The 25,950-nt window shown below is 48.2% G+C and overlaps 1 protein-coding gene across 1 annotated transcript in view; it reads left to right on the plus strand.

Moving 5' to 3' along the window:
- The window catches only part of LOC149332249 (uncharacterized), a 397,168-nt gene that overhangs the window by 120,948 nt on the left and 250,270 nt on the right, over window positions 1–25,950 (plus strand). Inside the window, exon 5 of the mRNA XM_089555722.1 lies at window positions 2,939–3,065. Within this exon, the coding sequence (XP_089411848.1) occupies window positions 2,939–3,065 (127 nt within the window). The remainder of the gene's footprint in view (window positions 1–2,938; window positions 3,066–25,950) is intronic.

Here is a 25,950-nt window from a genome sequence, read left to right on the forward strand (position 1 = left end):
GTGCGCTTCGGCTCTTTACGATAAAGGGTTCGTGTAACGACGCCAGATTACTTTGCATGGAGGGGACAAATTACGGGCCGTCCACCGTGCGATCTCTTTCCGCGGCCCTTTCGGGTTATTTCCCCTTTACAGGGTCCTAGACGTGAGACGAGTGCGAAGTGGGGATTCAGTGGGGGATATTTTTCTTTGTAAGTTGCCCAATGGGCAAATGTATAAAGTATTTTTTTACGCCGACTGGGCGTAAGGTGGGCGCTCCCTTGGGCAGAAAGCGTCAAGCATCCTAGCCTGTTGCAGCTGAAAACTAATTCGGTTTACTCCAAATGCGACTACTGAGGACAGCGTAGACGGTTACACCGGTGCTCTCTTGCGAAGAAGGCTCGCGAAGAAGGGGCAGCTTTCGTACACTCTAAACGCAAATATTCTTTTATGTCAGTAAAAAGAGAGTAAGCTGTCTTCTGTCACATTTTCATTCATAAAATGGACTGCGCTAGATGCATCTTTACTCCTTTTCACTCCTTTTTGTTTGAGTGCACAGTACGCATCAAATGTCTCGATATCTTGGTTCCAACTGTGGGACGACGAAACGTTTCTGAAACGCGAGTGCTTTGTGCTGCTTTAGAGGCAAAGTGAAACTGCGGGAAAACAATGTGCAAGGATAGTTCGCTAACAACGTTGGGTTAGTTGGTCCAGCATAAGGAGAACGAAACGCAGCGTAGGAGGAGCAGGAGAAAACAGAGACAATGGACGAAGGTAAAAAAAATCCCGTGAACGTCGTCCGTTGTCTGTCTTTAGACACTTTTAGTTGGGCGTACGCATCGCTCACTGCGTTGCGTGTACTGTAAACGGCAGATACACGACACATTTAGTTTGCTGTGCCGCCGAGTCTCTCAAGTGCACGTACATATAGTGGCGCCATCTAGGAACAAGAAGTCAAAGCAAGTCAGTCCTGGGTTGGTGAAACTCTGATTCGTAATTTTTGATGAGAAAGAAGGGTGCATTGCGAACCTTTTATTTCAAAAGCTAACTGTGCAAATGAAAGAAAATGTGAAAGCCGTAAAAAAACTAAAGAACGGTTTCGCCAGGTATCGATGCTATGACGAAAACGGACACTGTATATAGTTAGGTTTAAGGGCTTGAAACTGGCGAAATTATCTGAAAAGCAAGGAAAAGCTTACGCTTATACCTTGACGTGTGAACAAGAGTGGGCGACATAAAACGAACGGCAGCATTTATAGAGAGCTATCGTGCCGAAGAATGCTGCGGCGACGTGCATTTGCTCCAAAAAGGGCGAGCAGCTCGCCGCCATCTTGTCAACGCTGCCTGTAACGTGCCCGTCGCTCGCACGCTATGGTTTGTAGTGTGCGTACGCCAGCAATCCGCTGTGAGATATGTAGCGTTCAGCGCATGCGCATACGTTGGCTGAATTATCGGTATGTACGCAAGATCGTTGTCTACGCCCAACTAAAACTCTCATCTGTCCTGTCCCCTGATGCGCTAAGGGTTTTCCGGCTAGACGTAGTTCCTGGTACAAGATTAATAAAAAAATGAGTTTCAAAGAATCGATACCCTACCGCAGTATTGAAATAAAATGTGCGGGTACCAATTAGAATGGAATCAGAGCTGCGAAAGGATACTGAAAAACAAAGTGGATAACTCAAGTTCTTTTGAGAAAGACGGCCTTTCTTTAAAAAAAGAACTCTTGAATCCCATAATCTCACTGCTAGCATACACATTTTGCCATTGCCGGGAATCCGCATCAAAGAGGGCTACTCTCTTCTCAAGGACCCATGTTCAAATTTATAGCATTATTAAGACTGCAGTTTGTATCCCCATTGAATTCTGAGCTTAAACACGTTTCATTTTCTTTCTTTTGTTTATCTCTTTCTTTCCCCATCCTAACCAGAAATCTCCTCTTAGCGCACTGAATCTCAAAGTCTGATATTTAAGCGCTTGTCTGCCAGTGAGCTTCGAACTTCCCTACCTGTTCGGTGCAAGGGATAAAACATCGAGCTGAAGAAAAGCTTTCGGAACAAGGAAGCTATCAGACTATAATTTTCGCTAAACCTGGCTGCTCTATCATGGAGGTATTAACGCGTCCATTAACTGCGGGCACTTGTACGTCGGAAAGCTCTCTGAATATCGTTTTTTTTTTTTGATAACATTTCTCCTCTTCGACCACGGATTTTTCAGTTGGCTCGTTTCTAGCAGCTGCATGCATGACGTCTCACGCGTTTGCGGCTCACGGAAGCTCGAGGAAGGAAAACCGCCAAAAGCAGCGCACGAAACGAGCCTTGTGCGGCACCGGTCCCAGCGTGTCCCTGTGCTGGCTTATTTATGGCCCACTAACTGGCCGACCCGGGCGACTGAGCCGAGATCTTGAACCGCGCTGCCGCACTGGCGAGAGTGGATAGGAGGCCGCGGGGACCCGAGCCGGAAGGGGTCAATGCCTCGTCCATACTTTAGGCTGTTTGTCTTGGTTCTTCTCTTTTACCGCGCCTTGTACGGAGAGAGAGGCATTGCCCCTTCATGCCGGCAGGACATACAGTCTCGGACCTTAAGAAGTTTTGGGCAGTTTGGAGTAGAGTGTAGGACACACTGCGATTTTTTTTTCTTGATACCACTGAAGATTTCCAGCCAGCCCAAGGAAGCGGAAAACGACTGCAGAACTCTGCAGATTTTCTCGCTTTACGGCAAATTGACGATGGTGACCCGAGAATTGTGGCCCCACAGGAAGCGGAAACTTTCTGGCGTTCTAAAACATGAGTGCAATTTGTTTTTGTTTTTAATATTATTCCCATCTTCTCTTAGGCCATCTATTCTATTTGGCGGTCTTTTATTTGGGCATCGTGTAATTATAACATGAAATGAGCAAGAAGTTGGACTTATTTCAGAAAACAGCATTTGTAATTGGCATTTCTCCTCTCTTCCGGTCGTGCAGGATGTCAGCTCCTTCGTCCAAGAATGGCGACCAGGCCGGCGGATCTGGCGCTGAGGGCTCGGAGCACGCATCACATTCGTGCGCCGAGCAGGCCTGTAGGCAGCCGGCCAGACCCAGCCTCGTACAGGTAAGCGAGCTCGTCCTGGCTACATACATTTTGATTGGACTGCTGTGCCAAGAGGCCCATATCCTCGTGTTGCGGGCTTTGTTAACATTATTCGAGAACCTCAATCCCTTGTTTAAATTCATTCATGACGGCGTTCAGCATTAGACACCCCTTCCCCTTCCTTCCTTCTTCCCTTCCACTTTTATTTTCTCTCTTCGCTTGCATTCCCTGCTCGAAATCCTGAATGGAGTAAGAAGAATAGCGGCATCCGATAGTGACTAACACAGAATAAATAATTTCTGCCTACATACATTTCTTTCTTTTTCTTTTTACCTCCTTTTCGTCTCTTTCATTGAGTAATTTCTTTACTTTCATCATTTTATTCCTTCCTTCTGTGCCACCCATCCTCCTTCTTCCCACTGACATCATTGCTGTGCCCCCGAAATGGGCCAGTGCGATTTTCTCGCTTCATTTGCCTCCGCTTCATCATTCTGCGCCTCTTGTTGCCTCATGTCTGAAGTAGTGGGACTCAGAATGATTCAGTCCAAACGGCAGAAGATACCGACGTGTATAGAACCGCTCTATCGTGACATGTTAGCAGAATAACGTGGCTGCCCATAACGCAACACCTCTTTAAGCGAGCGGTACATGTTGCCAGACGTGTCGGTTGATTATTCCAGAAAGAGAAATGGCAACACAGGTTTAAGGCACCCGCCGCGGTGGCTCAGTTGTTACGGTGCTCGGCTGCTGACCCGAAAGACGCGGGCTCAATCCCGGCCGCGGCGGCCGAATTTCAATGAAGGCGAAATTCTAGAGGCCCGTGTACTGTGCGATGTCACTCCACGTTAAAGAAACCCCAGGTGGTCGAAATTTCCGGAGCCCTTCACTGCGGCGCCCCTCATAGCCTGAGTCGCTTTGGGACGTTAAACCCTAATAAACCAAACCAAACAAGTTTAAGGCGATGATGCTGACCAAAGCATAGCGTCGCTGTGATAGTTGTTCCACCGTACAGAGGTGCAGGAACGCTGGGAAGAAGGGTTTCGTATTTGGCTTGGCTATTGTTGGGCATAAAACCTGTCTTCAGCTGTAACAAGAAGACTCTTCTAGAAGAAAACCTACAATAAATGCTGTGCAAGATTTCTTACCCGCCGAACACTCCCGTGAAGTTTATTTAAGAATGAAAAACATGGTGTTAAAACAGTTTAATCTGCGCTGAGAGGAGTGAATCATGGCGCAGATACTAATTCAGAAACACATCCTATGGTTTCAGCCGACACTAGCGCAGTCAAATAAGAAACCTCATCTTCCGATCACTCCCGTGGTGAATGAAGTGCTCTTTGAGAAACTCACATAGACAGTGGTGGCACTTTTCTTTCTTGGTTAATATTGCGAAACTGTGTTGCCCAGAGGACAACGCAGAGTTGCTCGCGTCTTTTACTCCTGTCAGCCTCCGTTTCTATGGTTTGCGCTGATAATTGGGTGAGGACTGCACGGAAAGACGAAGTAGACTCCATGCATGCTTGCTACTATTTTATTCTATGGCTTTCTTTTGTTATGTCTACTTGTACGTGCAAACGGACATCAAATTAACGAAGACCACGACTTCAACCAAAAAAAAAAAAAAAACACACACACACACACAGATTGTTCACGAATTTTTCATGGGCCCAGGCGCAAGAAATAAGCATGTTAGCGCTTCGTCGATCACCCTCGACCAATCCACCTATCCGGTTGTGTGTTGACATCACTGATTCGAACCACTCTTAAATTCAGAACATTCACTTTGTGCTTAGTTTCATGTCCTTCTGCATATACAAGACAAGCGTGAGTGACTGAATACGCCATTTGCAAGTGAGCAATGCGTTCGTGTTGTCGGTCTATGTAGTCCTCAGCCAGATAACAGTGTAGCTTTTGTTTCAGTCACGCTATACTAATTCGCCCTTTATGAATCCTTAATCGCTGTTGTATTGGTTTGTCGATTGTTTCCTTTAGCACTGATACGTATGGCACAAGCCCGTGGAGATAGCTTCGAGTTTTTTTTGCTCCTCGGAACGTTCAGTGGAATAACGCACCAGGAATACAATGACGGGGTAGAGGCTTGCGACACGCAACTGGAGCCCGTGCAGCCATTGCGTTAGAAGGCGCGTTGAAAGCAACTTCGGAGCTTTTCGTTTTACAGCCAATCTATATCCGGTGCATGTCCGAGACCTCTCGTACCAAAAGAGGCTAGATGCCGGCGGAAAAAAGAAATCAAGCAGTATAAAAAAAAAACTTCTTACATTTACGGCAACTTCTTCCTTCTCGGCTAGTCTCGCGCCAGCTTTCGCCACTTCTACTTTTTCCCTTTGACGGCGGTTCGCGGATCCCTTAGGTGAAAAACTGATTTGTTCGCCACGAAACGCAAGCTTCTCCGCTTTTCTTAGCATTACCTGCATCCGAATTTTTTTCTCGTTGATCTAGAGCGGCATCCTTTTTAGCGTTGCACTCTCGGGTGCACTTTGGTTCTGATCGCAGTTTCCGCTTTTGATTGCGGCATCTTCGATCGGTAAAAGAGCAACCCCCCCCCCCCCCCCCCCCCTACTCCTCATGAAAGGAATAGAAAAAAAAAAGTAGTTCTAGAAGAACAGGCTGTGCGGTTTAAGGGGAGCAGTAAGAAGAGGTGGAAAGCGCAGGGGCTATGTTTGCGGCTGGAAATTCGCGCGAGTCAACTTTGAGGCGTCGGCGTCGTGGCCAGATGAAATTTGGACTTCAAAAGAAGAGGCGGCAATTGCGGAGAGTGCCTGTGTTTCGTCAGTCCGGCGAACAGAGGCAGAGGCGGGAAGGAGCCTACACTGGTAGAATGTGTAAGCTTCGAGAAAGCGCGCCGCAGGCATGAAAGAGAAAAGAGCCCTATCAGTAGAGAGCAAAAGCAGCAGCGTATACGCGGAGGAAAGAGCAAAACCTGCTGACGTTCTCATATGTCGCCGCTTTGCTTTTTCTCGTTTTGCAGCGACAAATTTGGGTAGCTTTTCGCTCTCTGACGGTGTGAGTGAACCGCCAGGATGTGATTTACGAATGCAGCGACCGTGTGGATCCTTCAGGACGAAGCTATGCTGTACGAAACCCGTACCGCTCGACAAACTTTTCAGTTACCTTTGAAAATTCGCGTTACCTGTCGGCACTTTCAAACGATAGCTTTGCAGGTTTTGTGCGCTCTGTCAAGAGGCGGGCATGTTGATCGATATTCTGAAGAGGACAATTTTTGTGACAGCCTGGCGATGTTTTAAAGTGGCATTTGCCGGCATTGATGCCACTGCAGTTTCATGAGCCATCTCAGCAAGTGCAGATGTGGCGTGTTTGCTGCTCAGTGCATGAATCCACTGCATGACAAGAGCATTTTGCGTGCTGTAAAAATGTTTTTTCTTTCTTGTGCTGGTAAGGAGAACAATTAACCGCAAGGTTATTTCAGATTCCGGAGAAATTCGAACAAAATTTCAGTGAACCACGCTGTCGCGATGTAAGGGCCCACTACTCTGAATTTATTTTTTGCTGAGCTATGCATAAGACTCATTTGAATGTGAAGGAGAACGCAGGCTTCAGACATGATCTTGACATACGATTCACACACGACTCGACAACAGCCTGGTCGCCTAGAATGCAATTGGCTTCATGAGTAAATTCAAAGTGGTCGAGAGTTTAGAGCACGCTGGCGCTCGGCTTGAAGAATGCAAGAGTCTATATATACGTCAGTACCTGCACAAACCTTCAACGGCACGTCAGCCGCAACTTCGCAGTGCTTGCGACGTCCTTGTTGCCTTTGCGACAAGATCTTTCCCCGAGATCGGATTGGATCTGGTCGGTCATTTGTTAAAATGAATGTGCAGCAATTTGCAGTCGTTGTAGAAGGCTATGATCCCAACTGCCATATTGCAACTGTTGTAACTGTTGTTGTTTATTGCAACTGCAGTTGGTTCGAGGCAAAATATGTTATTCTAACAACTGTCACAGCCGTTAGCTGAAGGCAAAAACTTCGCCTGGTAGCAGTACGACACAAGCTGCGAAAATATTCGTTGATAATATTGTGCCAGTACATGGTACTCAAGAAGCTCTCGTCACGTATAGAGGAACAGCATTTGCGTCACAGGTTAAAGAGCACAGGATGAGCTTCTGCATATATAGAAATAATTCCAATACGCTACCCTCACAAGGGAGCTTAACTGTCCCCTGCAATTTTTTTCTGGAGTGATTACAAAAGAAATGTAATGCGCAGAAGAAGCCGAGACGTCTAAAAGAGTTGTGAAAGGCAATTACTTTATTAATACAGCTATTAAGAAAAATAACAATAAACAATGCCCTTACTGCAGACGCATTAAAAATCATATAGAAAGTATTTAGAAAACTGGTTTGCATCATTTTACACTAAAAATACAAGTGTAATATTAAGAGAAAAGAAGAGGGCAGATTGGGTCAGGGATTAAACCCGGGTTAATGACATCCCAGTCGAAATGAAGGGTAAAAAATTTACTTGGACAGGGCATGTAATGCGAAGGCAAGATAATAGATGGTTCTTGAGAGTAACGTGCTGGATTCGAAGAGAAGACAAGCGTAGAAGGGGGTGGCAGTACCGACTATATATAACGTATGCTGATGCAATGCTACTATAAAAGAATGAAAGCATACTAGGAGAGAACAACAGTCCTGAATAAATAGGTGAATTGCCAGGGCAGCTGCGTGCCTGCCTCTCTGACTGTCGTCACCACAGCGCACTGCCTCGAGTAAATGTGGTGCATATCACGGGAGCTTCGCCTAAGCTGCATTCTACCGCCCCGTCGAGGCTGCGCCTAGTGTTGAGAAAGCCGAAAAGGGCACCTATTCTATCTTCAGGCGTGTTGATTTCCTCATTTAAATCCGTAACGCTCTCGCTTATTGAAAACGCCGAAAACCTGGCGCTGATATACAGTCTACTGAAAGGTATGGTATCTGGAGTTTAACGTCTCCAAGCCACACATAGGCTTTGCGGGAGGCCGAAGTGGTGGGGTTCGGATTAATTTAGACCACCTGTAGTTCTTTAACATCCGCTCACGCCACACAGCACACAGGTGTTTTTGCATTTCGCTTCCATCAGAATACCGCCGCCATGCCCGGAGATCGAACCCATGACCCTGGGATCCGCAGCCGAAAGCGAAATCCACTGAGCCAGCTTGGCGGGGTCAGTCTAGTCAATACTCACCTCATACACACCACTTATTATCCCGGCATTAACAATACACCACCAAAGCCACTGAGCCAGCTTGGCGTAGCCAGTCGAGTCAATTATCACCTCCTACACACCACCTGAGATCCCGGCAGCAACAATATACAACGATAGTTCGCCGCCTGTCTCTTATAATATGTCGACCAACCAAGCCCCTACTTGCCGCGGCTCAAATGAAATGGAAACATTGTACGGAAACGCCACTTATCATTCAATCGGCGAAGCGCTCTTTACACCTTCAACCGCTCTACCTGGAAATATTAGACATATCTCCAAAGCGGCGTTTACCTGTACCCAATAGGGCAAGGTTGAGTCGAGTTGTCGTGTAGAAAAGCGGTTATTTTGTTCATGTACTCGTAAACGCCACCGAGTCGAGTCGGAGAGCCGACTGGACTCGATTCCTCAACTCTGCCACAGGAGACGGGTTGACTTGCAGCCTCCCTCCGCAAATTACACGCAATCCTTTTTCACGTTTGGGAAAAGCATTTTCTGCAAGAGCGAAGAACAGGAGGAGCCGTTTTACTACTCGTGCACCACAAGTGTTGACTCGCTCGTATCGAATTCATGTAAGCAGAGAGTCGCCGAGTTGACCTTACATTGCTCAGGTCGATCCCCAAACTCGACCCACCGCGATCGGGTTTATGTAAACGGGGCTATAATCATGAACCTCTATCCCTATATAACGCGATACAATCCGACATTCACCAGTGGTCTTTGCCGAGCGGTCAAGCGAACAAAGCGCTTACATGGGTTTGAAGCCTCTGTCGGGACTTAACAGAGCGTCGCCACCGGTTCCTTCCCTCGCGCGTTTCCCCATCATTCGCAGCTGTTAGCTGCCCCTTTCCGTGAGGGAAAATAAAGCAAACGTGTCGGCCCGTTATCAAAGTGAAGCCGAAAAAAAAATCTATAATAAAGCCGCACTCTCCACTGCCACAGCTGTAGCGCGCCTCGCCGGACGTTCGGGCCGACAGGTCCAGCGACTTCCCTCACCTTTCCCTTACGGCCTTTCCGCCGCCGCCAGCTTGGCTCTCGCCCAAACTGCCCGCGGCTGCTCCTTTCTTCGCTGCTTACTCAGCACCGTGCTATAGTGCCTTCGCTCTTTTCTATTCGTTGTTCTGTCTTTTTGTTCCTGGTTTTATTTGCTTTTTTGGCAGTTTTTGTTCCCAGATTTATACTCCCTGTCGTCCCCTTCTGCGCTAGCTCTTTGTCGATCTCTGACAGAGAGAAACTCGCGTATTTTGTAGCTGCGACTTGTGACGCCTTGCTTATTCAGTTCATTTTTTTTAACCACCTTGATCATTTGTTTTCTATGTCCGCATTATTCGACTTTTGGTTCTCTTTTCTAGATTCAGCTATCGCTTTCGTAACGAACAATATTTCACGAATTTCGCTTCCGTCTTTTGACACCTTGCAGATATGAATATGCAAATATATAGCTGCTTTAATTTAAGTTTTTCGCTTGCCTTTAATATGGAAGCTATATTTTCTGCACACCAAGGATTACTGTGCCTGTGATATCAAACATTAAGTACCTGCGCATTTAAGTTGTTACATTTCACCGGCATTTCTTGCGAGCTCATAAAAACTTCCTCATCAAGACGAGCACTGTCGAAAAAATATGAGGCAAAACTCATTCACAGTAATTCCAGCTTCAGCGTCATTTCAAACAGCTGTATATGATAACGCAGTATGGGTTTGCATGTCAGTACACTGAAACTGGCATGATTTTGCGCGAACGTTGCAGTATTTTATTTTGTTACTCCGAATGCAACTATACTTGCACCGTGAAATATTGTACGATAAACAGCAGCTTAGCATCAGCGCAAAAGAGTTTCACTAACGTGCACTGTGCGATCTCATTGAAGGTTAATAACCCCAGGTGATCAAAACTTCCGGAGCCCTTCGCTACGGCGTCCCCCATAGCCCAAGTCACTTTGGGACGTTAACCCCCTATAAACCAAACCAAACTGCCAAACGCGACCTAATAACAGTAGGGTATAGACAATGGCCTTCTTCGAGAGTCCTTGGAACATCACATGGTAAGGCCTCTTGCCAGCACACCTAGTCTGCAGGTGGTCTTAAGAAATGGCTGTGAAAATGAAAGTGCAAATAGGGGAAAAATCTATATTCTATCTATTGACTAGTTGCACGGCAAATGGAAAACAAATGCTTTTATCCTGAACTCTTGGCGTGAGCGTGAAAGCATTTTGTGCAGCTCCTTTGCATGCACATTTTTCCGGAGCAGAAATAAACAAGTTTGAATTTTACTCAGGACCCGCCGTGCTAGCGTGCTAGCGTTCACCTTCTGCAACACACAGCGATGAAAGCTTCGTTTTAGCAAATTCACATCGTGGCGAAAGTAAAAGGTTATCAACAAGCATGCACTTTAGCAACATCAAATCACAATCAGAACTCTAACTCGCAATCGACTTCACAGACGCATTAGGGAAACGCCACTTTCAAACATCGCCGAGAAAAACAAAAAAAAATTATTTTGGCTGCTTTCATTAAAAAAAGCTGGCGAGGGTCCTTAAGATTTTATGGCTCATCTACGAACAATCTCTGAAGACGCCATCAGTGTTGGGCGAGGAATATAATTCTCATAAAAATTTGAATTACATGGAGTTGCACCCTTAGAGTGCACAACGAAGCACATGGATGACGTCGTGCTTCATAGATTGTAAGTAGAGACTTTTATCATATCGCGTATCACATACCTCTACTGCTAACCGCTTACCGCGCGCCGCCAGTGCGCACGCGCTGATTGGTCCTAGCGCGACAGGCGCGCGCTCAGCTGACCACCACGTGGCGCCATCTAGCGGCCTCATGGGAACTGCGCATATGCACCGACGGTGCACGCTGCGCGGACAGCGCTAGTAGCAGCGGTGCGCGCTACGCTAAAACTCCCTAGTTTCACAATCGAGCCTTACCACGCACCTTCTCTTCTCTTGCGCTTCATCCACATCTCCTTCAGTGCACCACACGGCCTATGGGATTACGCTCTCTGGAAAAGCTCAGGCACCCTGGAGAAACTTTCCTTCGCCAGGAAAACTGAGGCATCCGACCGGCACGTTGTCATTTTTATTCGATGGAGTTCTTCGGTCTAGCCGCCGTCCTCGGGAGCTCTCGAGCAGGCATTATTCATCGCCGCTCGGCTTTGGCTTGGAAAACCGCCCGAGTACGTGAACTCTTCCGATGATCAATAATCGATTGCATAACAACGTTTGCCCCGAGCGATAGCTTCTTACGTCCTTGCTCCGAATTACTTCTATGGTGTGCCTTCCCTATTTATTTATTTTCACGGAGGCCTATTTCGCCTAGCCTGCGTGGTACAACGGCGCATCATCATTATAGAGAAGAGATGCGGGAAGAGATTAGGCGCCGTGTTTCCACTCTAGCGCCTTCTTGAAGGCGGAAATATATTTTGGATGCTTAGCATAAATAATCTCAATGGTGCACGTATTCTATCCTTTATTCTTTTTTTTTTTTGCGACACATTATCCTATCGTCGTAAGGATTGGGTCGGCAGAGCAAGGAATGCAAAAATAACATTTTAGTAGTTTAAGGTTAGTGTATCGAGAACTGTAGCAGAATTTAGAGCTGAATATTACATCTGTTGTGAATGACAGGTCTAGAAGTGCACACAGCACAGCAAGTGTGGAGGCTACGCTTAAAAAAATAAAGAACGAAAAACCTTGTCGATTGTCGACTTTGTTACCAATTTAGCCATGATAGATAGTTCTGGACAACAAAAGTATGCGAATATACGAACAAGAGAAAGGCTTTGAGAAATAAAGGAGCTGTGACCGTTTCTTTTGATTGTTCTCGGCCTCCTGTGTTAGCATGATTCCCAAGGAATGCTTTTAGCGCGAATTTCTTGCGCACTGAACCGTATTTCGAAGCTGCAAAATTTCGGACTTTAAATTCTCGTTTATTTATCCTTTCGAAGCGTGCCGATAACACCGTAAAACAACTCTCGAAGTTATTGCATAAGAACATCGTTTTCTTCGCGTTAGTCGTTTAATACTTACAGTGACTGCGGAAATCAGATTAGTTTCCTTGAATGGGTGCTTTGAGGGTGCATATTTTCTTTCGATCACGCATACGTTGAAGACAAGGCTTTCGCCTAAGTCTTTTAATAGTTACAGTGACTGAGAAAATCAGATTACATCCTACGGATGGGTGCTTTAAGAGATACATGTTTTGCTTCAATCATGCAGACGTAGAAGACGAAGCCATGTCAAGCATGACACCGACAGTCGCCAGCTTTGTGTATAGCGTTAGATTTATGTCCTAGCAAGGAAGTGAGAGAGAAGTAACCCGTCTTACAGCAAAAAAAAAAGTAAAAACGCGTTTGATGAAAGTTGTATGGCCTCCGCAAGAGTGCTCAGCCACGTGAAAGAAAGCTCGCGTGTTCTTCGATCTCCTGCGAGCAGCGGCATAATCGGCCTTACGCTCGCTCGCTTCTTCCTCGGTGGGCTCAGAGGCGCGTGCATAATTGACCGTCCGTGGCCGCTGCTGCCTTGGGCTCAAAGCCGGAACCGTGGGATGGCTCGCGAGCCCGCAGGTAAGTGCACGTCTTAGGAGAACCGGCGCAGTACTGAACGCTGCCCGCTTCTTTTTAAATTGATGGCACTCTGCGAACAGCTTCTTCCGGTTCACCCGGAAATGACGTACTCGGAACAGAGCCAATCGCAAGAGGGCAGCGAGCAAGAGTAAAAACGAACTGAGAGGAGGAAGTGCGAGTCAAGGCTCGTTCAGGTAGCTTCCGGTGATTCTGCAACGACGGAATTTCCGCGGAACTGCCGGCAGGGCAAGTTTTCATGTCAAATTAATGCGGTGACGCCCTAAACTTGAAACGCTGTGCGGAAGCTTGCTTCAAGCAGAGCTTCTGGCTTATTCATGACGACAAGCTTGAACTGCTTTTAAAGTTACCTTGCCCGTCAGAGTGCAGATGGTTTAGAGCTTCGCCTGCACTGAATTGCGGCATCCGTTCTCAACAATGCAACGGCTTAGACGCTGTGCACACAGACACAGAGAGAGAGAGAGAGAGAGAGAGAGAGAGAGAGAGAGAGACGGGCACGACCGTCTACACGTCCCCAGCAGCTTTTCAAAGGTTTTGTCATCTTAAAAATTGCTGAAAACTTCAGAATATTGCGCAAGGATGAAAAAATACTGAAAGTGTCGGGGATAGACACCTTTATGCAAATTAGTAATAGAGCACAACGTACGCGATGAAGGGCTGATTCGGAAGAAGCGTGTAATGATAAAACGAGTTCTGGTTATCGGGCGTCGAATATGCAAATTGATCCTGACATCCAACTTGAAAGGAGGTCTCAAGTACCTCGTGCATTCACCGCACTGACTATGGTACAATGCCCTCTTGTCTCATTGGTATTTTTGCTCAAGCTTTATGTTCCTGAAATATTCATAACTCGTTTTTGAAAAATATAGTTGAAGGTACTGTATATTCGCCCATATGTCTACTACTATCCCGCGAGTTGTATTAGTTTTCGCATACCTCATTCTCCAAAACCTTTTTTTTTTGTTTTGTAATTAATCCTTTGCTTCACATCGGATCAGTTTAAGCACGAAAGTTCTGGCATAGCTCGTCTGGTATCAGGTAGGCCACATCTAACGTAAAAGTCCCTGTTCAGAACAGAATCCTTGTGCACGAAACTTGATAGTTGCCCTCGCTTTCATTTACTGGATTAGAGGATTAGCAAGTCAGGAATTCACCGCTTTTTTTCACCAGTCTAACCTGCTCACCAGTGTACCACCCAAACGGTGTACAGTGTTGTCGTGAGAAACTCGAGTCCCGCCGAAGGCTCAATAAAGGCTGTCTATGCTAAGCGCGACACGCTGAAAACTGTCAGGTGTTGGAAAGGAGCGTACAGTGAAGAGAGATTACGAAGAGCAATATCAGGTTCACGCAGCAAACCTAGCGGAGTTGGTTGGCTTTCGAGATAAGATTTATTAATTTTCTTCACTCGCTCATTAGCAACCTAACGAAAGCCGCCAGTCGTGCCTACAGCAATATACAAACGAGTATCTGAAATGACACAGGGGTGGTAAATGGAATGTATCTATCATTGATTTACCCATACTGCAGGACCTTCTCGGGCCTGAGCATGAATACAACGATGTACTAGTGTATAAAATGCACAGGCAATAGAACCATATGGTAAAAACCTAGCAACATAAGGACTATAGCTAGGGAAAAGAAATTAAAGAAACGAAACAAGGAAGCGAAATCATTCACGAATGAACAGTTACTTTGCTTCTTGTTTTTTCATTTTTTATTCGTAATTCATTCATTGCTCAGAAGGCTGTCGGACGAGACTGATTGCCTTCGTTGATGTGAGGATGGAAAAGGGAAGTTGCGTAAACGACTCAACTGAGTTACTCGCGGGCAGTTGATGGGTGTTTTTTTTTTCTTTTGAATGCCTGCTTTCAGCGGAGCTGCTACGAGAGATGCGCTCAGAATCAAGCCGCCTGTCTGGTCATTGCGCTAGCCAGTCAGGCAGAGCACGCGAACGCAGCTAGAAAAATCGCGTTTTTTCTATACCGTTCTTTTTGGCTTACAGCACAGTAGACGCAGCTTTGGGCGAGTTGTCCTGTGTCAGGCTGTAAAGGGCGCCGTCGCGGACAACCGAATACCGAGAGAGAGAAGTCAGCCACATATCTCAGTGTGTCATTTAGACAAACATTGCAGTTTGTGGTCTCATTATGCAATTAACTGGTGTTTATTATGCATCGACAGACCTGGCGCTGTGGTAAAGTGGACTCAAGGATCAAGCAAACGCGATCTCAGAGTTTAGGGCGCATTTAGAAAGGCACTAATTATCCTAAGTTCAGTTGAAGAACTGTTTGATGAAACACAGCAACCTATTTTGAAGCGAGAGAACGCTTGCATCACTCACCGCCCTTATCTCTGTCAGAACTGTCATTCCTTGCCAGGAAGCGCGAACAGAGCGAAAGAAAAGCTAATAGAGAAAAAAAAAACAAAATGAAAGTAATTTGTGGATTACCTTGCGCGCATGGTACCAGTGACGACATGTGTTTTTAATTTTTTTAAATGTTTGTATGTTCCTATAATCTGGAAATAAAGTGCCTTGTGAATAAATCCGCTAGTTGCGAGTTGGATCACGCTCTGTGTTTCTCGTGTGTCTGTCGCCTCGCTCTGCGGTGCTGATCGATGAACGCATGACGTCTTGACCAGTATTCGGCACTGTCGCCTGAAACACGCTGCCGTCTCCGAAGCACCACCTAGGTACCGGCTGCAGCCGCCGCCCCAGAAGAAGCAGAAGCAGAGCCCGTTAACATAATCCCCGAAGCGGAGATTGTATCGCATCCGAGTTATTGTTCGGCACCGTGCGCTGCTGCTTCGCAAATGAGAGCGCGCTCGATTAAATTGCACCGCCGCCGTCGTCTTTCCAAAAAGGCGCCTCTCCTCCGATGCTCGCTCTCCTTCTCCGCACCAACCTCCCCTCTTCTTCTTGCGAAGAATGCTCTCAGTCCTCTGGCGTCTCGAATGCGAGTCTGTCTCTTCAGCTGGCTCTGGAGTCCTTTCACTCGCGATTAGTGGCGAACGAGAAAAAGGTAAAGAAACAGAACGGACGAATTCGATGCCTTTTACTTGTTTCCAAAGCTGAGTTCTCGGCATCCTCGTAGAAGCGAGGTGCGTTTTTTTTTCTTCGCCTTACGATGCCCCGGATGCACCTTTTTACAATTTTGCGTGGCATAGCTTCGTTTTGAGCCCCCTTTCGCGACGCTCTTTTCCTCAGGGTTCCGTCCCTGCCTTCGTTCTTCCAGCCTCCCTCGTGTTCCGGCGTCTCTGCGGCGCTTTCATTTAGCGGAGGCATCGAGTTTCACGTGATTGCCAATCGATGAACGACGGGGATTCTTAGAGGCTGCTCTTTCCTCCTTATTACGCAGAAAATGCTCGGCTTCTTGATTCTCTTGTTTCCCTATATGTTTTCTTTTTTTTTCGACAGCGTGGATGGTGTCTTATCCGCGACAAAAAAAGGAACAAAACGAGAATGATTTTCGTGTCGTGTTGTCTGCGCTGTAAATATATGCCGCATAGGTTTCTTATGTTTGTTTCCCAATAGTTCCTTATCGCGGCCCGAAACTGGGCTTATCACTTTCTTTCTGCCAAGCGAAGCGAGTTAGGGGTTGTATGCTCACTAGATGCAGCCAGGTCGCTCCCGAAGAGTTATGAGCACGCGGGATAGCTCCTACAATGCGCAGGACTTATCGCAACATCGTAACACGTGATCTGAAAAGTTCCGAGTATTCTTTGAATGTAGGCAGCGGCCGAAGGCGAGACTCGGCATTAGTCTGGCGAAAGCCGAGTGCGTTTGTGAGCATCGTCGCCGCTGATATTTTTTTGTTTCGCGGTGACAGATCTGCCCAGCAAAATGTTTTCAGCTCTGTTTCATCTGCTTATCTAATTGGCGCCTTCCTCTTTGACTGTAGTCTCCGCGTAGCGACAGCACAGTTTGATTGATTGATTGTTTTTAGTGTTTCCTTGTTGTTCCGGGGAGGGAGGTTTGCAACGCGTGAAGAGGAAGGGTCTGGTGCATGCCCTTTGGGGTCTTAAGGTCGATCAATCGAGTGAAATGAATTATTGAATATGTATATGAGAGGAGCTCCGAGGCTTCTTTAACAGAAAGGCTTGAGCAAAAGATTGGACCGAAATGTTAGGAATTAGGAAGAAGTGTTGAGAGGAGAAGTGTTAGAAGAGGTCACCGTTTCGAATCTCGGTCGTGGTTCTGTGGAGTAGAAATACAAAAAAAGGACCCCTGTGTGCTTTGGCGTATTTCAGCACGTTAGAGAATCCCATGTAATTAAAGGTAGTCCGTAGCCCTCCAGAGGACTGGACAGAAGTGTTATGAGTTTGTAGGAGTAGTGTTAGAAAAGGTCACCGGATCGAATCTCGGCCGTGGTTCTATGGAGGCGAAACGCGAAAAAAAAAGTCTACCGTGCGCTTTGAGATGTTACAGCACGGTAAACAATCCCATGCGGATAAAAATGACCTGTAGCCGTTTGTTAGTTTTATTATTTCTCTCTTCATTATTACAGTCCCTCCTTCTTTGATCCCTTCCCTAAAGAGCGGTTTAGGTTGCCATGTTGAGTGAGGCAGATAGAGCAGCTTCCTTATCTGATAATTAACGATTGTTATTATTGCTGAAGAACGACGCATAGAAATGGGAAACATAGCAGAGGAGTTCTCGGTCAATGAATCGGAATATAGCTTTGAACTTCTAAACGAGTGCTCTGAAGGCGACGCGCCAACGATACTTGTTGTGAATGCAACGTCATTGTGAACCTTCGATATTCAATAGCGTTATATTTACGAAGTATTTCTGCTGTCTGTGCTTAGTTCACGTAGGTGTACATGCAAACAATTGAGGTAAGGGGTGTTGTCTTGCATGTTTAAGCGCCAAATTCTTTTAAGCGCGCAGTAATGCAGCAAGAAAACAAGAGGCGGAAGCCTGGCGCATAATGCGCTGCGTCTAGCGTTAGGTGACTGAAGCATTAATGCGGCACTTTGAGCGCAAAATGCACCGCACGTAAAGCCTTATTATACAGGGTCTGTTCTGAAAGTAGTAGGACTGGTTTTTTCCCGGGCGAACGGGTGGACGAGAGGTGGTCTGCGCGTGGAGGATCGTTGAAGGGGGATATTGGGAATGCTGGGGAAAATCGGGAGTCGGCTCTAGGCCGTTGAAGAGAGGAGGTCGCTTGTACTGTGAACCCCTGTCGAAACGTCTCGTCATGCAGAATAATGGAGCGTTTACTGGATCAGCGATACGGGATAAAATTTTGAGTAAAACTTGGTAAAACGGGCAAAGAGACTAACAACATGATTAAGGAGGCCTACAGTGACGCTTCCATGGGTAGATCAGGTGTTTTTTGAGTGGCACAAGCTTTTCCAAGAAGGTAAGGAAAGAGTGGAGCAAGACGACCGCTCCAGACGCCCTTCGACCAGCAAGACCAACGAAAATGTGTAGCGAGTGAAACATTTGCTTAACAGTGATCGTAGAATGAGTATCAGAATGATTGCTGATGACTTGAGCATTCCGCAAACCCAAGTTTTTGAGATCGTGACAGAAAACTTATCCATGAGGAAAGCGTGCGCGAAGTTGGTGCCGAGAGTGTTGTCAGAGGAGGAAAAGACCAACCGGTAGGATCTTCTTCATCATGTGAATGAGGACCCCGATTTTTTGCCCAGCTCAAGGCGGCAACGCTGCCTCAGCCCTCCCTAGAGCCTCGACTTGGCCCCGCGAGACTTTTTTCTATTCCCGAGAATAAAATAGACGCTCGAGGGGAAACATCACGGATCGGTAGAGGTGGTTCAACAGGCCGTGACGAGGGAGCTAAACAGCATTCCGGTGCAGGCGTTCCTGGAGGAGTACGAAAACTGTAAAACTCATTGGCAGCAGCGTGTAGGTGCGGAAGGGTGCTACCTTGAAAAATTGTAATCGTTTGCACTTTTCTCTTGAATAAATTTTGTTTAAAAAAATGAGTCCTACTACTTTCAGAACAGACAATGTATGCATGTTACTTCAGGAGCAAAGCAATAGAGACACGAATGTTGCACCTGCGAATCGCCAGAGTCTGTGAAAGTTGTGTCGGCCTCCTGCAAACACACTGTTCGTCGCGGCGGAAGCTTGGAGTGTTAATGTAACTTTGGTAACCGAAAAGATCAGGTATCTGCGGGAGAGGTAGGGTAGAACGGATGAGACTGGACCATAAGGAGAATACATTTGTGCAGTTCTTTTTAGGGAGGTGCTCTCTTTTGTTTCGCTCGTTTGTTTGTTTACTCTTTGACTAACTCCGTTTTCCGGCGCAAGACGTTGTTTCCCCGTCTGATGACCATACACCGCAACGAGGTCCGGCCCGCCCAAATACGAAAAGCGAGACGACCCAAACGAGACACGCTAGTCGCTAGGGCTCCCTCATCGCGGGGCGCGGCTCGGCCCTCGTCGAAATGGCGCGCTATCGAGGCCAGGAGCTGAGGAGCGCTTCCTGCCCGCTTCTCGGAGTACTGAGAACGCAGTGCGCGTGGTGGCGGCGAGAGCGCGATAAGGTTTCCGGCATAGCAGCATTGGCACCGAAACCGTTACGCTAACGACTGCGCGCGGAGGAGGGTGAGTTAGGAGGGCGGCAAAGGGTGGCGGGGTTGGATGGAGCGTCGTAAGAGTGCTGATCGCTGTCCCTCATGGGCCGGCGACACCGCAGGACGTTTAGGCAGCGGTAGTCGCCCTTTCATATAAGCCGAAAGAACTTCGCGAGTGTCTCAAAGGCTGTGCTCCGTCACCCTAAGAACACGCAGCGGTTTCAAGACCAACTAGCTAGCGTCAGGTGAGCACGGAAGCAAGCCTGTGCGCCCGTGTTCGTGATTGACGGCTGGCGCGCGTATGCGCCGATCACCAACCACTCGACAGCCAGGCGAGAACCGTTACCATTTGTGAATCATTTTTCTCTCCTCACCTCCATGATATGGGAGGCCAGTTCTTGCTTCCGCAGCACTGAAGAGTTTTGGTGGACTGCCGTCTTCCTTCGAGCCGGCGTGGTGCAAGTTCGCCCTACATGATGTGGCTACCACTTCAGGAAGAGAGCCCTCTTTTTTGTATTTTTGATGCCAGCTCTTCTCTTGGATTTGTTTCATGACGCCCGCGTCGGGTGCTTACTGCCGCGAACTTTCTCTATCAGCCCTCGCTATCAGCGAGCGGGTGGGATGCGTGGACTTCCGCTTCCGGGACTGGGCGGCGTGATCGAGATGCCAAGTATCGCTGGAAAGAAAAAAATAAGGTCTTGCAGCGAGACTTATGTGGTTCTCAAAGGAAAGTGAAGCGGTTATCGGGCATGTGGGAAAGGCTTTAGCGAATGCGAGCGAGGCTTTTTGGCCACCTTTCTTTGCTTGCTAGCACAGTTAAGTGATCGCAAGCGGAAAAGGTTGTGGTTACTGGCTGTTGTAGACAGCGGAGCGGAAACTCATGCGGAGCTAAGAGCTGATCCGACTTGGAAGACGATGTTCGATAGACTTATTTTGCCTATTTGTAGCTATGCAAAAAAGCGAATATTCTTCTAGTGTGCTCAAGGTGTCCCAACGTGATTAAAACTTTGCTGCGGAGCCGGCGGAAGTTAACATGTGCAGAAGGGCCCCTTCGATCAGACTGCGTTTCCTTCCGGATCATGCATTAAGTGGCACGCAGCAGCTAATCTACTATTAAGGCTTTCCTTCGGGAAGAGTGGTCAAAGCACAATTATTATTATTTTTTTTTGAGGCACAGGCGTAGCAGCAGTTGCCGACGTAAGTACTGTAAGGGTAACTCCTCCAGTAATAAGCACCATCACCACCACTGATATCTAAATAAATGAAAGTGCAATGACTCTGTTTCGTTTAGAAACCAGTTCACGCTCTAGTGATCAGTATTTACGTGAGGGAGCAACGCACAATGTAATAGAGATGATCTTGCGCCGTTCCTTGCAACGCGCTCGAAACTGTTTAGTTTAGTTTAGTTTTATGGGGTTCAACGTCCCAAAGCGACTAAGGCTATGAGAGACGTCGTAGTGGAGGGCTCCGGAAATTTCGACCACCTGGGGTTCTTTAACGTGCACTGACATCGCACAGTACACGGGCCTCTAGAATGTCTCCTCCAAAGAAATTCTAGCCACCGCGGCCGGGATCGAACCCGCGTCTTTTGGGTCAGCAGTCGAGCACCATAATCACTGAGCCACCACGGCGGCGCGCTCGAAACTGTGGACATTCGAAACTAGGTTTTAATCCGAAAACACTAGAAGCCTCATCAGGAGGAAAATTTGTCGTCGGAAGCTCAATTCGCTGATTGGCTGGAAGAAAGTGACGTCCCCAGACAGGAGCATTCCGATTGGTTAGAGAGAAATGACGTCACCAGACCGGAGGTGACGTCGCTTCCGGTAAAGGCATCGATAATTGCTAATGCCACCTTATTGCGAACACATAATGGAATTAGTTGTCCCTGTGAATTCCTGCAATAGAAACAGCAGGTTTCGTTAAAAAAAAAATATTAGGAAAACCGTTGAGGCAAGCTGACGAGTGACCGTTTCGTTTACGCCTTCATCGCACTGCCGCGTTACAACCTCCCTCTCCCCCCTTCTCTCTGCCTCCTTGTTTGAATAGCTGCTGTTGGAGTCGAGTTCTGTGCCGCAAAATGTGAAATGCTATCCGAAGTTTGGTCTTTAATATACTATACAGCACAGTGAGTGCGCCTAATGCTTCTATGGTCTTATCGTCTAACATTTTATTGCAGAAGGATATGAAAAGCTCATAAATTCATCTTGCGAAATGCACGTTTCGCCATTACCGCTACTCAGAAGTTCGGCTGGTGCAGTTTATGTTTCGGTAATTGCTGAATCCTTACTCTCATGAAGAACTCCCATCTTTCGCGAGCTAATTAACGGTGGTTAAAGATCCAACGACAGAGCTGTAGTCGACAGCGCTGTAACTGTCACGCGATTCAAGCTAGAAAAGAACTTTCCATTAAATAACAGGCTGCGAATATGCTCTTCCATTTCTCTGAGCTCCCAGGCAGGACACTCGGGTTCGCTAGCAAGCTTCTGGCGTATGTCGAGATGTTGCAACCACTGCATTTAGCTTGAGCGACGCTAATCGATTTTTGGCATCAGGCGGTCAGAGATGTGGAGGTTCGGCTAAGTTTTATCTCGTCAGTCGTCTTCCAGTCGTCTTGACGAGCAGCTCAGGAAGAGTCTCTTCACTTAGTAAACTAATTCGCGCTCCGTCGCGTCGCGCTTTCCTACAGGCTTTACGTATGTGCGTAAATGCAGATTTCTTGGAAGTCGGAAGCGATTATTCGTGTACTTCTCGTTAATCGCGGCTTCAAGGAGATACAGGGGAAGCAGTGATATTCATCTATCAGTCTGACAACTGAAATTGCGTTTACATATTGCAGCGAAGCTAAGTTATTTGGTTCTTGGTCTCGGGTATGCGAGATCGCGCGCACGCTTGCATCATTATACGACGTCTGGGAATTTGCCCGATGAATTTGCCCGATTTGCCCGGTACACGTGTGCAGGGTTGTGCGAATATTTGAAGGTTTGGTTGCAAAGTGCATACCAATTATACATGAGCTAGAGAATCGAATTAAATAATTTCGAGTAGTTTCGAATGCGAACACCAGTAGTTTCAATTAAAAAAAACGCGTTTTCAAAAAATATTCCGCCGCCGCAGTGGCTCAGTGGTTATGGTGCTTGGCTGCTGACACGAAAGACGCGGGTTTCATCCCGGCCGCGGCGGCCGAATTTTGGTGAGGGCCAAATTCTAGAGGCCCGTGTACTGTGCGATGTCAGTGCACGTTAAGGAACCCCAGGTGGTTGAAATTTCCGGAGCCCTTCACTACGGCGTCCCTTACAGCCTGAGTCGCTTTGGGACGTTAAACCCCATAAACGAAACTGTCGTGTCCGGTCGCTGTGTTGAATGCAGCGAAAGACGCACACGGTACTTTTAGACTTCGTTTATTTAAAGCTGAAGAGGGTGCGACCAGCGTCGACCTAGGCAGGAGCCGAACTGGCCGCCCGAAGAAAGGCGGGAGCGGAGAAGCGTCCACGGGAGGGAGTGGCTTCCCAGAACAGGAGGAGGGTGCGGGGGCGCACCGTGGGGGGGCATCTGGCGACAGCGTGCGACGAGGGGCAAGCGGTCGTTAGGAGGGGAATGCGAGTGGTCGTTAGGAGGAGGATTGAGTGGTCGTTAGGAGGAGGATGCGAACTGTCGTTAGGAGGATGCGGGTGGTCGTTAGGGGCGCACACACACAAAAGCGATAAGGGGACACAACACTTCCTTCCCCCTTAGAAAGTTGCCTGGTATCGTGCAGGGGGTCGGCGCTCACGCGTGGAGGCGCGCTGGCTTTGTGCGCTCGGGGGAGAAACACTTGTAGGCTGTCTGTTGTTCGCTGTGTCTCCTAGGTCTGTCCTGGGCGAAGTCTCTTCTTCCGGGAAGAGGTGCCAGGCTATGTGGGAAGATGACTGTCGTGTCCTCTCCGCTGGCGGACAGCTCTCAGACGGCGTCGTAAATCTACGCAGCTGGTTGAGATGTCGGCGTGCTACTGTGCCATGTATGTTGACGAGCCAAGAGCGCAGGCCTATGCGTCTGACAATTGTAGCTTCCTCCCAGCGTGGCTTTTTCAGAAACTGTCGGGCGAGGACGCGCTGCCCCTCATTAAGCGTGCCGCAGCGCGGAATTGCTTTTTCTTCCCGGAACGTCTCTGCCTTTGGCTCGGGGAGGATGGCTGTGAGCTGGGTTCGCATTTCACGCTCGAACATCATTTTCGAGGGGGTCTCGCCTGTTGTGCTCTGAACCGTCGTGTGCTGCTTGAAGAGAAAGCGCGCAAGGCGGCGCTGCAGCGAGCCTGTCTGATCTCTTTCAAGGGCGCGTTTTAGCTCGGCTACGTAGCGCTCGGCTTGTCCGTTTGTCGCTGGGTGGTAGGGGGCCGATGTAACTGATGAGATCCCGTTGTCGCGATAAAACTTGAGGATCTCCGCAGACACAAACGGTGTTCCGTTGTCCGACACTACCTTGCGCGGCAGGCCGAACGTTGCAAATAGTAATCGGAGGTTGTCAATGACTGCTGCCGAAGTCGTCTGTCCCATTTGCCTTATCTCAAGCCACTTTGTGTAGGCATCTACGACCACAAGGAAAGTGCAGCCCTCAATTGGTCCTGCAAAATCAATGTGCAGTGTGTGCCATGGTGTGTCTGGCTTTTCCCATTCTGGGACAGGAGCTTTCGGCGGGGCGCTCCGGCTGCTCTGGCAAGGCTTGCATTCTCGCACCACTGTTTCGATGTCGTTGTCAATGCCAGGCCACCACATGTAGCTTCTGGCACACTTTTTCATTGCAACGATGCCCCGATGTCCGGCGTGGATGAGAGACATAGCTTGTGCGCGTAGTTCTCTCGGCATCACAACTCGGGACCCAAATATGATGCAGCCGCGATGGGTGCTCAACTCTGTAGCTCGCCTGCGGTAAGCATCGAAGTTGTCCCCTTTGAGTTTATGCACGTTGCCTTGTTGAACAGCTGTGTAAACTAGCCGGAGAGCTGCGCACTTCTGCGTAGATGCTGCAACTGTGCCTGCTGTAAGCGGAGGTTCTGGCAGTGCTTCGAACATCAGAACGTCTCCTGGTGGAAATGGTTCGTCAACAGTTGCGTCTAGTGGCAGACGGCTTAGCGCATCGGCGTTTTGATGTTTACTCCCATTGCGGTAGACCAGAGCGTAGTCGTACGCTGAGAGTTTGATGGAATGCTGCGTCGGCTCGATGACACCTTGCTGCTCCAGTTTGTCCAACTCTTTTTCAACTGAATCTCGGAGAGCAAACGGCACCGGCCTGGCCTTCAGAAATTTGGGTTGCGCGTTGTCCAACAACTCCAGTGTGACCGGGGGCCCTTCGTTTCCTGGAATCTCTTCCGAGAATACTCTTTCGTATTTCTCTTGCAGTTGCTCAACCATGTTCTGGCTCGGCGTCTGGTGTATGCCGCATATCATCACGCCTAGTGGAGAAAACCAGTTTCTCCCTAGAAGGCTTGATCCTGTGCCCTTCACAACAAGCAGAGGTAGCGTATGGGTCTGGCCGTTGTAGTTAACCTGCACGTTGGCAGAGCCCAATAGTGGCAGATTCTGTCCTGACCACGTTCGCAGGTGCGTGTCGTCTTGTTGCAGGGCGGGTGCGTCAGATGGCCATGAAGTTCGGAACGTGTCCTCACTGATCAGAGTACAGGCTGCGCCGGAGTCCACCTCGAACTTAATCAGCTGGTGATGTACGCTTACTTCTGTAAAAATCTTCGGTCGCGTGCCGAGATTCATGGTGTTCAGGTCGTACAACACAGATGGTGTTGCTGATGTTGTTCCATGGAGATCAGATAGCGGCGTATTCTCTGAGGCGTTGACGCTGTGATTAGGCTGGGAAGGTGACTTTATCTTGGCAAGTCTCCGTTTCGTAATGCATGCTCTTTCGATATGCCCTCGCTTGTGGCAAAAATTACACGTGGCTGACTGGAATCGACATCCCTGGGGGTTGTGTTGGTCGTCACACCGCCAGCAGCGTTGTGCCTTTTTGACCGATTTTACAACAACAGAAGGCTTGCGCACCTGGTTGCTTGTCTGGTGTACCGGCTCGGTGTTCCGGCGAATCCCTCTCTGCTGGTGACCGGCGCTCTCCGCTCGAACGGCGATGTCGTAAGCTTTGCTGAATGTGAGGTCCTTCTCAGCGAACAGGCGCTGCTGCAGTGACTCGTCACTCAGTCCGCACACAAATCTGTCGCGTAACATCACGTCCAAGGGAAGCATGGTGGTGTTAGCAGAAGAAGCTGCGTCTCCCTCCTGCCCGGTAGCTGTTGTCGACAGCGTTCCAAAATTGCAGTCGGCAGCGAGCTTCTTGAGCGCGGCTACGTAGGCGCTCACTGTTTCTCCTTCCAGTTGATCTCGTCGTTGGAAGCGAGCCCGGCTGTAGACCTCGGATGGCCTTGGGTCGTAGTGCTTTTGCAGCGCTTTTACGATGTCGTCGTAAGACACTGCCGCTGGTGTGCTTGGCTGAATAAGGGCGCAGACAGTATCGTAGGTCTGCTCCCCGCACAGCGTCAGCAGGTTGGCCCTCTTCAAGGCTGGGTCTGTGAT

Source organism: Amblyomma mixtum, chromosome 8 (assembly GCF_055824585.1).
Source record: "Amblyomma mixtum isolate Tamu chromosome 8, ASM5582458v1, whole genome shotgun sequence".
Classification (NCBI taxonomy): domain Eukaryota; kingdom Metazoa; phylum Arthropoda; class Arachnida; order Ixodida; family Ixodidae; genus Amblyomma; species Amblyomma mixtum.